The sequence below is a fragment of the Mytilus edulis genome, chromosome 1 (assembly GCF_963676685.1).
Source record: "Mytilus edulis chromosome 1, xbMytEdul2.2, whole genome shotgun sequence".
Lineage (NCBI taxonomy): Eukaryota > Metazoa > Mollusca > Bivalvia > Mytilida > Mytilidae > Mytilus > Mytilus edulis.
The window spans coordinates 7,209,771-7,225,340 of NC_092344.1; the positions used below are offsets into that span (position 1 = coordinate 7,209,771).

The following is a 15,570-nucleotide window of genomic DNA, read 5'->3' on the forward strand; positions in this document are numbered from 1 at the left end:
ATCTTGAATGTTCAACAAAGTACACATTTTCTATAGCCTTGTATGGAGGTTTTTGTATAAACACAAAATCAAATATCCACAGGAATCAAAATTTTCCTTTATCAATAAATTTGTATCTGCAAAAAGAAATGAATAAGTACATGTAATTGATTAATTCAGCAATTCATGATTTGTGTAGGTATATTTTGACCACTTCTGTAGTTTTGACCATAACGTCAACTTTTAAGTTTGTAGAATGAAATCAGAGGGTAAAGACAAAAAATAGAAGACAAGATATTTTGTTTTTCATACTGTATTTTATTTACATAGATCTACAAAATCTAAAATTTGAAGAGAAATAACTATACATTTATATATACAGAAAGTTAACAATCTAACAAATCCCTTCCAATAGTACAAGCATAATATATCTATAAATAGTAACAATAAATGTAATGATAATTTCTCCCTTGTATTCCTTACTTAGTAAACATTCACTATTTGTATAAATGATATTGAGAAAAGTTATAAACCGGTACACATATAGTATAAGTCCTATTTTTAGTGGAAAACAAATTACACTAAAATTTTTTTTTTTCAACTTTTCTTTATCAAAGAGAAATTGATTACAGATGTAGATGAAAGGAATTGTAAAATAGTCAAAATACACCTATAGGGCATATTCAATCTTCATATTTGTAAAACTGAAATCTTTAAAAAGAGAAAAAACAAACATGTTACCATTGAAGAACCATTGGTGATCTTCAGGTTGTCAGCTCTTTGGTTGGGTTGTTGTCTCTTTGACACATTCCCCATTTCCATTCTCAATTTTATATATAAGAAAATAAAAAATCCTTCAACACAGTAATGTGATTTCTTAATTTATGTCAGAACGACCAGATCTTTAAGTTTTTAGTAAAATTTAAAAAAAAACCTTTTTACTTGGACCCATTTCATACTCATGGTCAAAATATATTTATGTTTTTTAAAATTTCAGGAGACAGGAACAAGTGATGACAGGTTGAATTTTGCATTTATTTTTTCTTCTATTTTTTTCTCGTATCATTATCATATTTTAAGAGGTTCATATTTCTACTAGACAATATTTTATAAAAGTGTAATATAAATTTTGATCCACATAAAGGCGTAGGCACTTCCTTTTCTTCATTATATTTTGAAAAGTAACAAATATTGAATGGAAAACTAGTGTTCTGCCAACATGAAGAATAAAAAAAAACTTTTCATTATAAATTTAGTTCAACCAGAATGCAGCAAGGTAGTTTAAAAGGTCATTATATAATTTTATATTATGCTTTTAACAATTAATGTAAACAAATCAGATCCCCATTGTTTTATACTAATGCATTACAAAAAATATTTAATATGTAAAGGCCAACCATTTCTCTGAATTTTTATATTAATAAATTTACAGGAAAAATTATCAATAAAATAGAACATGAATACATTTTTTGCCCCTAAAGGTAATTCAAAGTGTTGGAAAACCGGAAGTATGTGTCTGACAGTTCTAATCAAACAAAAGAACTACATTATCTAGGAATAGAACACTCATCCTATAGATAGTCTGTCCAACTTCCACTTTGAGGCCAATGCCATTGGAAAATATATTGCTACATCAAGCTATAGAAAAGTTTCTAAGAAAGTGCACATACATTTCAACTCATCATAGCTGAGTTGCTGATCAAATTTTCGGTCATTCTGTTCAATAATTTTTAAGAGAAATGTTACAAAATATTTTTTTTGACAAATGAACAGACAATGGGATTGAGATATTTTTAAAGTGGGAATTTAGGGGTTTTAGAATTGGGGTATAATGCTGGGGTAGATTGTTATTACTGGCGAGTGTACTCCTAGCTTAACCAACTTTACCATCAACGTCTTGAATTATGCCAATGTATATATATATATCCTGTTCTAATAAAAAAATGCTGTAAAATTTTTCTTCTCCAATATAATGTCTTGATTCCTTTCTACTATTTACTGGTGTATAACGAAAAAAAAATATATTATGACCAAAACCTACATTGCATCTTTTCTCAAATTGCCTTTAAATGTATAACTATTTTTTTCTTATTGCACAAAATAATACACAATATCATTGAGATATTATAGTATACTATGTTACTATCTACCTAAATATATCTACTCTCCTAACATAATATTTTGATATATACATAGAATAATTCTAAAACAGTGGAAACACTTATAAATATTGTCTTGAAGCTGGACAACAGAGTCCCACTGTGTAAACATCCAATTGCACTTGTATCAAAAGTATACAAAACAAATATTTACCATAAAATTATCGTTTTATTTTTTGCACTGATTTTTTTTTACCCAAGTTTCATTTCAGTTTCAAGTACTTTTAATCATTTAAATAGTATGTAAAGACTTTTTGATAGACAATATATGAACAGTTCATTATCATTGCTGGGTCTAGTATATCAAATAATAATTATGATTTATACCTGTCTTGCAAACTAAACTATAAGCTTGGCATCTTTGAAAATCTTATTACTTAAAGTCATATGAAACGAGTGAGTGGTGAAAAAAAATGTTTATCCAATTCTTGTTCCAGTGCATGTATATATCATAAACTTAGTCCTCTGTGCGCAATTTTCTCATTTTTAACGCAAATATAACGTATAATCATCAATTTTTTTTACTCTGTTATAATTTAACAAATATGGCTGCTCATTAAATGCCGTGTTTCGAAGCCGAAATTTGCGGATTGTCACCTTATAGTAAACAAATAACAAAAAGCATGGGTGTTGAGCACATGTTTAACATATACAATCAGAGAATTGTTTATTTTAATGACAGATCCATGCGTTTTGCGACCACCAGATTTTTACAAGGAGGGTTACACTCAAGTCACTATGCATACGGAAAATATGTCGTTGAATTGCTTCCTGGAAGGAAGCAATTAAAAAAAAGTAAACTACTTCTAAATGTGGACAAATTAAAGAATTTTCCTCAGAAAAAGTATATGTACATAAGTTGTATAATGAAAACTATCCATTTAGTTATAAAAAACATATGCATAATTTTTTTTAATTTGAGGTTTCTTATGACTTTAAACAATATATTTTCCTTTCCATGTTATAACTAAGATATATTTATTGAGCCCTTGGTTTGCTATTTCAACATTCGGTTCAATACATTCATTCTTAGTCTTGAGTATCTCGTGAAACTGGTTTAATGACAGTATTTATCACCAGGGGTTCTGTGACCAACTATAAATTGGAATGTCAAGAAAAAACCATCACCTTTGAAGACTTGGCTGCAGTCCTTTTAATGCCAATTGCTATATATTTGAGATATATTATTTGCCCAAAATTTTACTTTTAAAGGTATACAATTGCACCAAAACACCTGTATAAATATTAGCAAATTAACCTGTGTCTACAAGTTACATAATAAATCATGATACCTTATTATAGTGATGATTTTAGAAAACTAAATTATTTTTTATGATTCAAAGCTTCATGACTATTTACAAGTCGATTCAGTTATTAAAGTAACATAGACTAATTCACATAAAGACTTTATCAAACTAATTCTATCACAGTTCTTGAAAGACTACTGTCAAAGTATACATCATTTACAATGCTTAACTAGATTATATAACAGACTCTTATACAACAAATAACCAATGACTATAATGTAAAATATTTTATGTAAAATGAAGCAAAGAAAATTAGAAAAAAAACTATTACGAATATTTATCATATTGTGAGAAACAACCACATGTGAATATCACTTAAGCAATGCAAGCCTCTTATTTATTCATTTATATTCAAAACATTTTCTAGCACATACATGATATATCTCAGACAAATGATTGCCACTACAGAATCTCACCACCAATATGCCACTGTAAGAATACTATTGTTTCGGACATTTATAACTAATCAAAAATGTTTTGTGAAATTTGTTTGATAATAATAAAACAGAGATTTCATGAGATTCTGAAATGGTGAATTAGTTTACATTAATAGAAGTGTATTCACAGCACTTTCAAAAAATAAAATACATTGATTATAAATAACATAAATAACATAACGAAAAAATAATAACCTTCAAAATAAAAACAGAAACGATAAAATTTGATATGTACAGTATCCATATTGACTAACATGGAGGCACAACATTTCATTAAAGACAGCTTGAAACTACAAACTTTTGTTGCATTCTTTTACATATAACTATACAAATGCTATATATGTATTGTATTTACCAAATGTACGAGGTATTTTGAAAGATTAAATAGACAACATAAGTGTTCAGCAACCTTTTCTTTGGAACTAGCACTACAGATAAATTTATTTCATACCACCAAACATAAAGAGGGTACAACATCAAATAAACCCTCCATTGTAATTAAGGTTTATAAAGATAACTAAGTTTTTGAGCTATACAGTAAAACTGTCTGTCAGTTAATGCCCATAATTGTCTTAAATTCTGAACAAATCAGAACTAAAATTATTTTACTCGCAAAATACATTAAAGAAAGTTAAACATACTCATAAGTAATTATTCTTGTGAAATTCAAATTAATTGAGAAGTATTGCTGACTTTATCTGCTGCATATAAACTAAAAAATAAGGACAAAACTAAAACAGCAAAATAGTAAGATCTGAAGGGTTGGGATAATTCAACATGTATTGAATCATAAGATCTATTCATCAAATTGACAGTAATGGAAAATTAAAAATATTCAGTACCATAAATATATATAAATTTATTTTAGTCATTCCTTAATCAACTTTCTTTTTTATTAGATTGAAGTATGATTGTATTTAACACACCAACAAAAATATCTAAAGAAATACAGGTCTCTTTTAACTTCAGTTTCTTTTGTAACTTGTATCTATAAAATGTACAAGTTCTTTATTCAATATTTTTAATTCTGTACATATTTTTTAACATAAGACATATAAATTACTCATTTCAAAACATGATTAAATATTTTGTAAGAAATACAATAATACATCTTAAAACTTGACCATTAAGTGTGAAGTAAGCTTTGTACAGAAGTCATAACCATACAAACTTTAACCATATAATATTCCATCTTAAAATCATCATTTGTAAGCCATGCTTATAACAGCATAATGTATTGTTAATATATCTGAGTTCAAAGGTCATGGTACTCATAAAAATAAAATTAAGACCCTCTAAAAACTTGTTTGAGATTTACAAGAGCAAGATTACTATTTTCTTTACAAAATATGTTCATTGGAAACATCACAGTTAACAAATTTATAGAGAATAGTCTCCTTGAATCACTTACTTTTAGACAATATTTGAAACTAACACAATAATAATACCACAACAATATTTGCTCTTTTTAAAAAAAAGATTACAACCAGTGAAAATCACAAAGTGTGAGATCTATTGGATATGGACCAGATTTACACAACTTTTTTTTCTGGACTATGATTAATGTTTCAGTGTACAACAGATTAACTTCAAATGTTATAAGATGTAACCTACACCTTAAACTTAAAATAAGTACAGTTTTGTACTTTCTACTTAGATTTTACTTCTAAAACTAGTACAAATTTGTACTTTCTTCCTCCACATTTTACCTCCAATATGCATACAAGCTACCGAAAGTACTGTAAACCAACTGTAATCATAAACTTTTCAATAAACAATTCTGAATCCAGCACAGCTATATGTGCTGCTCTGCCTATAATTGTATTTGCTGTGCTGGTCAAAGCATGAAAGACGTCATATCGTACCAGTTTACAGTTTATGTTATTTACAACTGGAGTCAGTATATTAGCAACCATCTCACTGTATATAGCACCTGTGAAGAAAAAAATTAACATCTTTAAACTGCAGTTTCAAATCAAGGAAAAAATAAGCATTTGTAACAAATAAATATTTTTTGTCTTAAAAGCTGTAACAGATCTTTAATCTGATATTCACATTTCAATAAATTAAAATAGTTTAAGTAAAAAAAAAAACCACCAACACAAACTGGAAGAGATAAGTGTAAGTATAACAGAACAGGGTTGCAATCTTGACTTGTGATACATGAAAATAATAAAGACATCATACTGTCTTTTCAAATCTATCACACATGAAAACTAGAAAACTGTGAGTAGAGTTCATTCTATTTGTACTGGCTCTAGGCATCTATTTTGCAAAGTCTGTGTATTGTATTGTAAACCTCAAAGTAGAAGTTGATTAAATCCAATAGTTACTTTATTCTGTTTGTTTATTAGCTGCAGATACAAAATGTACCATCTTAAGGTGGGTATAGTACACATTTTTTACCCCTGGAAAGTAAATCTAGAATACTCAGAAAGTTTCACTAAAATCCATCACTGGTTTAAGGGGAGTATTTTCAAATAATAGCATTGCATTGTACAATTCATTCTGCTCTGTATCAATTGTCATTTATAGACTACCCTTTTTGACTTTATGCTTTGATTGCTAACATTTCTATTTCAATAAATTTGGCGTCTATGCTCTTACCCATGCCAGAACTCTCTCTTTGTGCAGCTTTACACATCTCTATCCTCGAGGAATGATAAGGTACATATCTATCTTGTGATGATCCTACTAGCAATACATGTCTAAATAATTCCAAACCTGTAATCATAATGTCAAAATAAATTTCTCAATATTTTGAAATCCACTGCATTTCACCAAAAGATTTACTTATATAAAAAAGAATGTATAATGACAGAATGGCTATATTAGTTCTATTTTAAGGACAAAACATTGAAGAGAAATGCCACATTGATATCTAAAGCTTCATTCACACCTTAACAGATAGCTCGAACAGATAACTTTTTTTCAATCCGCTCGTGTCCGTAAGATGTCCGTCCATATTCGTTTCATGTCTGTTTAGCGTACATTTTATCCGTCAATGTTCGTTCTGTCCGTTGAAAAATTTTGAGCATGTTCAAAACTTTGAAAGGACTTCCAACAGATGAATTTTCCATTGAACGTCCGGTTGGCGTCCAACTTGTACGGAACTCGTCTGTTTCGTTTCCGTTTTTTTTTCTGTTACTTATCCGTTATTCAACCGTTAGAGGTCCGGTAGACAAATTCACCAACAGACTTCTACAGGACGTATAACAGATAAAACGGATGTTGAACAAATGTGAAACAGACTTCTACCGAACCTATAACGGATAAAATGGATGATGAACGGATCTTGAAGGGATAAATGCAAACTGAAAATTTCGCGTAAAAAATGCCAATTATTAGTATCTCAGATTTCTTGCGTGTCATGAATTCTTATTATTCATAATCCATCTTCACTATCAAACAGATCTTATTCAGGCCAGAAACTACCCTTTGGCAGCATTTTGAAGAACAAACCAAAACCAGTTAAACAGAAACTTTTTGAATATTTATGTGATTTACATGTATTACTATTGTTGCCTTTAACTTTTTTGTATATCTTGTTCATTTATTTCATTGTGTACGCTTCCGTTAGGAGTCTGTTTTATGCCGTACTCGTCTGTTGGATGTACGTTTGACATCAGTTCTGTCCGGTACATTTCCGTTTCTGGTACGTTGCATATGCGGTGTGTGTCCGTTATGCATTCGTTACGCATCTGTTTTATTTGGTCAATACATCAACGGACTCCCAACAGATAACAATTTTGTCAACGGAAAACTTTTATTTTCATCCGTTAGGCGTCAGTTTGTGCTATCCGGTAAGGTGTGACCACAGCTTTAGCATGTAATAATCTTTAACTAAGAATTTACAACTATGTATAAGCATTTTAAAATTCTGACTTAGAACTCAGATCTACAGTTCAAACTTAATAAGATCGAGTATTGGATTTTGGATATTAACTTGGGGATGGTTAACATCTATCATATCACTTTTTTGACAAATCAAAAACTAAATTTCAACTACCAGCTATGATTTTTTTCCACAAAATTTTGAATCAAAATCTTTTTAGGGAGATAAAAGTTTTTTGTATAATGAAGATCCTTTTATAAAAAAAACAACACAATTATTTATATTGTATATTATGCATAGTATAACTGAGCAGAAAACAGGGACCAGATTTCTTTCTTAACCCTTAGACTGCTACGCGCGACCATTGTCGTTCCGATAAGACAGTCCGCTACTGCTACTCGCGACTATAGTCGTTTTCCGTACTCGTTTGTTTACACAGTTACCATGGAATGGGCGGAGTCAATATTCATGAGATTGCGGCAGTTTCGACTTGTATGGATTCTGATTGGCTTAAAATCTGCGTTCTTTCGAGTGTCTCTTGACTTTTAATCAGGTATAAGTGATAAACCGAAAGTGAAAATTTTTGATGAAAAAAGTGACAAAATGGCGGACATTGTTTGGAGAAATGGCCAACACGTTCGGAGTATTTCAATGATAACGATTTAACAGTGGCGGACGATTAAAAGGATTTGGACGAGAACCGAAGATATATTAGACAGAAATGGAAGTATTCTATCAAAACTGCAAACAGAAGACTTTTAAAGCGAGAATTACGGGGATTCCCAGACATTGTTCAAAATGGATGACATGAAACAGGATTTGCGATGTTTATCATTTCGCCTTTCAAATGTGAATCAATATTGACTAACATCGATAGACCCGAACTTTAAGTTTGTCAAGATTATATATTGATGAAAGCTTTAAAAATGAACTTGTCGTGTAAATATATTTGTACATGGAAGTAAAAGTCGGCGCAGTGAAAGTTGGAGGAAAATACCGGAAAATATTTGCATAAAAAAGGCCGTTGGTCTGAGAAGAAACTTTTATTTTTTGATAATCACAATGGAACTTAGTTCTTAAAAGAGATTTTAAACTATATTGGTTCAATTCTGAAGTCATGGATACTTTTACATTGATGGATCGTTTAATAAAACATGAAAACATAAGTTTACCTTTGTTTACCTATTTTCGCACCTGTACAGGTAAAACATGACCAGAGACTCACACAAAAATAAAATAAATTAAAAATACAGAATCTAACAATACTTTTTTATATAACTTTTATTGATGAATATTCAATATTTACAAAGATACAGCAATTGTAAGTGAACATGTTTATTTCATCAGTGATTAAAATTTTACTCAGCATTACACAAAAGTACAATAGAAATCAATGCAGCAGTCTAAGGGTTAACCTGGTTTCTAAGTATCAAAAAAAGATTGTCTCTGATCAACAGTGTCCTTTGATGCTAAAAAGTAAAATCACAAAAATAATTAACTTCCCGTTTTGAATTTTCCTTGGAGTAATTCAAAACGGTAAGTCCCTGATAAAAATGGCAAAATGAAAAGCTCAATAACAGGGAACCAGATGTCTACACTTACCTGGTTTCTGACTTAATTTGTACAGAAATGATTGTCTGGGATCTACATTGTCCTTCAGTGATAACTGTAACAGGGAGCCAGATTTCTTCCACTTCTGCATAAACCACATCCCTAAAAAGTTTAAAAATCAAACTGAATTACAGATATAAATTCAAAATATTGATATTTATACATTTAAAAAAAATTGTGTTGTCTGAAAGGATTAAAAGTCTAGCAGTGATGTACTCTTGTAAGTTATATTTATTTGTAAAAACAAGATCTAGAGTTAACACAATAAAATGTATTATCAGCAGTATTATTATCATCTTACAGGCATTATAATATTCATTAAAATCTATAACTAAGATTATAATCAAATTAACTTCTTTCACAGATAACAATAGTTTACCACCATAATGATTTACTTGTTATCTTATAATTGTAACCTTCAAAGATGTCTAACTCTTAGGGAACTAACCGTAGTCATACTAAATAACTATTGATATCATAAAGTCCATAAAACATACTTTGACCAACAATTTGTGACTTGTAGTTGAAGAAAACAAATGAATTTAAATCTATTTTATTTCGTTTGAAATTGGGGTTTTCCCGTTTGCTATTTGTAGTAATTATTTATAGATGGGAACTAGTATAACTAGTTCTGATACTGGTTCTGCAACAGTATGTACTATTTATAAAGTTTGGTGTTAGGTGCATAAGGTAAGAGGAAAGTGTTGGCGACTTCTATGGGTGTGGTTTAATGGTACTATATAAAGTTTGGCATTTAAATGCATTAGTATCGAAGGTCAGCTTGCAGTTGTAAGAGAAAATAATATGTTACTGCGAGCAACTAATCCTGTGTTTGTCTTGTTTATAGCCTATTGAATTTAGAGATTAAATACTTTAAATTAAGATGAGCAGGGCGAGGGAGAATTTAAAATTTCATATACATGCATGATATTTTAAAGATGTATAGACAATAAGGGTGGACTGGGGTACAGATATATGGTCACCTTGACTTCTATTCTGGCAATGAATTCTTAACTAAAGTGGGCATCTGTTTAGCTGTGCAGGATACAAAATATGTAGCAACATGAAGTTGAAATTTGGGAAACTCAAACTGATGCCTCTTGTAAAGAGAGTGAAACACTCTCAGAACACGAAAGAGCAGAAGCAACAACTCTGATGGGTCCATAAAATAATGAGTCTGTAAATTTAAGGCTTATGATTTATCTATATACATGTCAAACCATACATACCCATATTAACTAGTCCACTACTGTTGTACAATGTTCCTAGATGAGGTCCGGACAGAGATAAGAATGTATATAACTTTGGGACTAGATGTTTCAGTTTAGACCTAGACACTACAGATCTGATGATGAGATTACCCAGGGAATGACCAATAAAACTGTAAAAACAAGTGATAAAATGTGAAGGTAGAATCTTAAATAAAATGATAGACAAGTCTTATTGTGAGGGAAGCAAAACCTTTCCTGGAAATCACTTGGTTGTTTTCCTTGTCACTTATATTACAGCAAAGTAAATAGTCCAATTGAATAATATAGCTATTAACACTTGTTGAGATTTTTCAATGGGACTCTAAATTTCTCCTTGAAAAAACAAGTATTCATATGGCTATATAATCATTACATACAAAAATCCCAGTGATGAAAATACGTTACAATACAGATCTTTATTCTTCTATATGTCTTCTGTGATTTTTTTTAAGTCCATAAGATGTAATTTAATTAACAAAATAAGTCAAACAGAACTCTGAATGTTATATAAATATAAACAATTATCAAATATTCCTCATTATCATACATATACATAGAGACATGAAAATCAGCATTTAAATCAATAATGTGTTAATGTAGTCATATTTTCATGAATTTTAATCATTGAGGGAAAAAGTCACTAGCACTACAAATTTTTAATTAGAACTTGGTGAAACACTGAAAACTGTGATGATAATTGCTTTGAGTTCTTAAATATACATATACCAGTTAACTAATATATACAAAATCATGTACTCTTCATGATCTTATACAAATATATTACCTTAGTTTTGTAACATTTAATCCATACATATCAATGTAAGCTATAATTTCATTGGCTAATCTTTCGGTCATTACATCAAAGTCTGCAAATGTGTCCTGTAAAAGAACAATATTTTTTATTTACTTTCTAAAATTATTTTTACGCCTACTCCAAAAACAAACCAGAATTAAGTTTGTTTTCTTCAATAAAATCTGAGGTAATCAGGTAGAATTGTCTTTTTTGGGATTTCACAATAGCTAGTGAGATCAGAAGACAAAAAGTTATTTGAAGTCATAATTGAATTCTGATTAAAACTGAGATCAGGGAAACTACACCTAGATTAAAATAAACAACTATTCAGCAGTTTTATAAATCTACCTAGGAGAAAAAGAATTGTACATCATAAATGTCCAGGCACCATCATGAGAATGGAATGTTCAGGCATCATCATGAGAATGGAATGTTCAGGCATCATCATGAGAATGGAATGTTCAGGCATCATCATGAGAATGGAATGTTCAGGCATCATCATGAGAATGGAATGTCCAGGCACCATCATGAGAATGGTAAGGAATTCTAGGTTTGAACCAGTTATTGGCATTTGAATGTCTGTTAACAAACTTAAGACAAACATGCTGTTTTTTGAATGACTAAATTAATTGTGTTTCAAGTAGTCCAGTATCCTAATTATAAAGAGGTATTAGCTAAAAAAATTATGTCGATCAAATTTATGCAAACTCTCAATTTCAAAGGACATGTTTTGGTAGCTAATGCCTCTAAAGCAGAAACATTTATGAACTGAATAAATGAAAAAACTTTATATACATCTTTAGTATTTTAAACAAATCATAACAACTCTGTTTTTATTGTTAGCATTTACCTACCTGGTTTCTTTCTGACATAAGAAATTCCAGTTTATACCCTGTCAGTCCCATTTCTATATATGTTCTTACTAATCTTAAATCTGCACTGTTACCTGGCAATAGAAAAATATAGATTTACATGGTAAAATCATAATTAGGCATAAAGAATTAATACACATTTCACTACATGTATGTTGAAACTATTCAATATTGTGATTTATTTCTGATTAACTGATGGACATGAAATTCCTTTATATTTTTGTGTCTTGCATATTTTTCTCATTTTAGGACACAATAAATAGCATGCATAAATAATTGTGTACAAAATTACCATGGCAATTATGATTTGGGAAGCAAATACTGATGGAAGGGACATAACTCTATTCTTGATCAAATGTCAAGCAATTTTTTAAAAACTAACAGAACTTCTTATTTTAGAATTGATAATATTCTGTCGTCTTATTACAAACATACCATCTAATCCATGAACACAAACAATCAAATGATGGCCTTCACTGTCATCAACGCCATCTGGTGGCATCATAAAATATGGGATAGTGGATGCTAAGGTCTGGAACTCACTGAAAAAGATTAAGTTTAGTTTATGGTGGCATATGGACTCTTAAGTGGTACAAAGACCCAAACCATTTTTAAACTATGAAATAATGAATACTAATCCACACCATGATTGGCACCACTGAATTGTAGTGTCACGTATGTGGAACTCAATAATAAAATATTGAAAATATTGCTAGAATATAGTCTTTCAATTGCTCACACCCAATGATAAGAGTCATTATTACGTACAAACTATTGTATTATATGGAACACTTTAATTGAGAAAAAGCATTACAAATATATAAAGATTATTTGGTAAATACAAAAATCTGGAATTACACTTCTTTATCTAATATACTTATGGTATGGTGATCTATAGTAGTAGTAAGTAGTAGTAAATTATTTATTATAGTGACATGTGTTTTTCACAAAATATTATATAATACAGTGAGATGTAAAAACAATAATTAAAACACCCGACCCTTTGGGTCTATAAGTCACTTTAAACATAAATTTCGATGGTACGACGAACAAAAATAAATAAAATGTTATCGAAAATTTTCATATAAAAAGTTTTTTCTCTTACTGAAAGCTTGCAATAGATATTTAGCAGTTTTTCTCGGATGTTGACATAGTAAATATTTAAACTGTTCTTCATTTGATAGTATACATAAATTGTCTATTTGTGAGAAATGTTGCAGTCGAAGATTGTTATAAAAGTTACAGTTTATAAGGAAATGAAATTCGTTTTCCACACAGTTATCGCTACACATTTTACACAAACAGTCACATTCGTCTTCACCTACAAAACGACCAGTTTCTAACCTGAGAGGAAGAATGCCACACCTGAGTTGCGCTATTATGGATCTTTCAGTACGATTAAGATTAAGTTCAATGTATTGTTCACAGCAGTATTCAGATTTTATGAGCCTGTATGTTCGTAGTTTCGGAAAGTTTGTTAAACCTTTCTGCCAATCTGCGCAGCATTTATCTTTGAGCAATGTTTTACACATCAGTGAATCGCATATGTTTTTTGTAATAAAATTGATCTCTAGTCCTATAACTGACATGATGTTTTTCATTGAAGACGCGTTTACATATACGAGTGTCGTCCATTGATATAAGTTTGTTCCAATACCTTATCATATTGCACCATCGTCGTTCCTTTGAGTTCACCCAACCAACTTCACCGTTTATTGCCAATGTCGGTGCAAATTTATGGACGCCAAGAAAATAACGAATTGCTTTGTTCTGGATTTGATTCAAGCAAGCAAAGTCTTTGTATCCCCAGATCGAAGAGCTGTAGTCAAGCACTGGTACTACACAAGAGGTAAAAAGTTTCTCAAAAGTTTTAATTCCAAAGTCTTTTAGATGATGAATCGTGAAAAGTTACACCGAGGTATTTGTATGTGTCAGTTATTTGAAGTAGATTGTCACCGCTTTTGAACTGGAATTCACTTCTTTTAGATCGAGACGGACGAAAATGCATAACTTTTGATTTCTCTGTATTTATCAAAACACGCCATCGCTTGCACCACTCATGAACTTTATCAAGCATGCATTGCATGTCAGTTTCGGATGATGCCAATAAGACTATGTCGTCCGCATATAAAAGTAATGAAAGCGTTGAGTCGCCAATATTTACACCAAGTCCGAGACTGTTTACTTCCTCTACCAGATCGTTGATAAAAATCGAAAATAACGTCGGGGATAAATTTATCCCCTTGTTTAACACCAGAACTGCATACAAACCACTGTGAAAGTCTGTTGTTCACACGAACACAAGCAGAAGTACTAAGGTAAATGTTTTTAATCGAGTTGTAAATTTTCCCATCAATGTTATTTAACAAAAGCTTATATAACAGCAAATCTCGGTCAACAAAATCGAACGCTTTCTTAAGATCAATAAAAGTTGCAAATGAATAATAGCTTGATAAAACAGAACTGATAAGTGATCTATAATAGCTTGATAAAACAGAACTGACAAGTATATTGTATACTATAACCAGATGCTCCGCAGGGCGTAGCTTTATACGACCGCAGAGGTTGAACCCTGAACAGTTAGGGCAAGTATGGACACAACATTCAAGCTGGATTCAGCTCTAAATTTGGATTGTGATTAAATAGTTGACACAGCATAGGTTTCTGACACAGAATGAATGTGTTCTAATGAACTTAAAATTTTTGTTTCTCTTAGAGCAATTCACTATGCTGTTGAATATTAATCCTCTCAAAAAAATGTTTGAAGAAATTTTCTTTTTTATTTATGAAATTTCAAATGAGAAAAATTGAACCCAATTTTTTTAATCACATCCCCCTTTCCCTTATTCCAAAACTAATCTCAATTAAAATTTCTAATGGAGTTTGCAACAATAACTACTCATTTAAATACATCATAAAATATTAAGATGTAAAAAAACTGCTTGTTATCACTGAATGGTAAAGATTATTTTAATTTATCAGTTGGTAGTAAAAAGTGAATATACATTGTATATTGTATATAACAAAGATTTAAGTTGATTCTGGACAAAGAAAGATAACTCCAATTAAAAAAAAATCTTGCTATTGCACAATATTTTGCAATTAGATATTTCTTGCTTACTATTCTGGACAAAGAAAGATAACTCTAATTAATTTTTTTTTTGATATTTCACAATATTGTGCAATTAGATATTTCTTGCCATTGCGCAATACTGTGCAATTGAAAAGACTTGCTATTGCACAATACTTAATATAATAATTTTAGATCCTGATTTGGACCAACTTGAAAACTGGGCCCATAATAAAAAATCTAAGTACATTTTTGGA

At 30.3% G+C, this 15,570-nt stretch overlaps 1 protein-coding gene across 3 annotated transcripts in view; it reads right to left on the minus strand.

Moving 5' to 3' along the window:
- Positions 1–276: 276 nt before the first annotated feature.
- Positions 277–15,570, minus strand: part of LOC139522921 (protein FAM135A-like) — a 48,720-nt gene continuing 33,426 nt past the window's right edge. For all 3 annotated transcript variants that reach the window (XM_071316577.1, XM_071316569.1, XM_071316559.1), the window contains 7 exons: positions 12,679–12,785; positions 12,226–12,317; positions 11,363–11,457; positions 10,558–10,709; positions 9,320–9,430; positions 6,490–6,606; positions 277–5,815 (listed from right to left, as the gene is read on the minus strand). In XM_071316577.1, the coding sequence (XP_071172678.1) occupies positions 5,610–5,815; positions 6,490–6,606; positions 9,320–9,430; positions 10,558–10,709; positions 11,363–11,457; positions 12,226–12,317; positions 12,679–12,785 (880 nt within the window). In that variant the 3' untranslated portion in view covers positions 277–5,609. The remainder of the gene's footprint in view (positions 5,816–6,489; positions 6,607–9,319; positions 9,431–10,557; positions 10,710–11,362; positions 11,458–12,225; positions 12,318–12,678; positions 12,786–15,570) is intronic.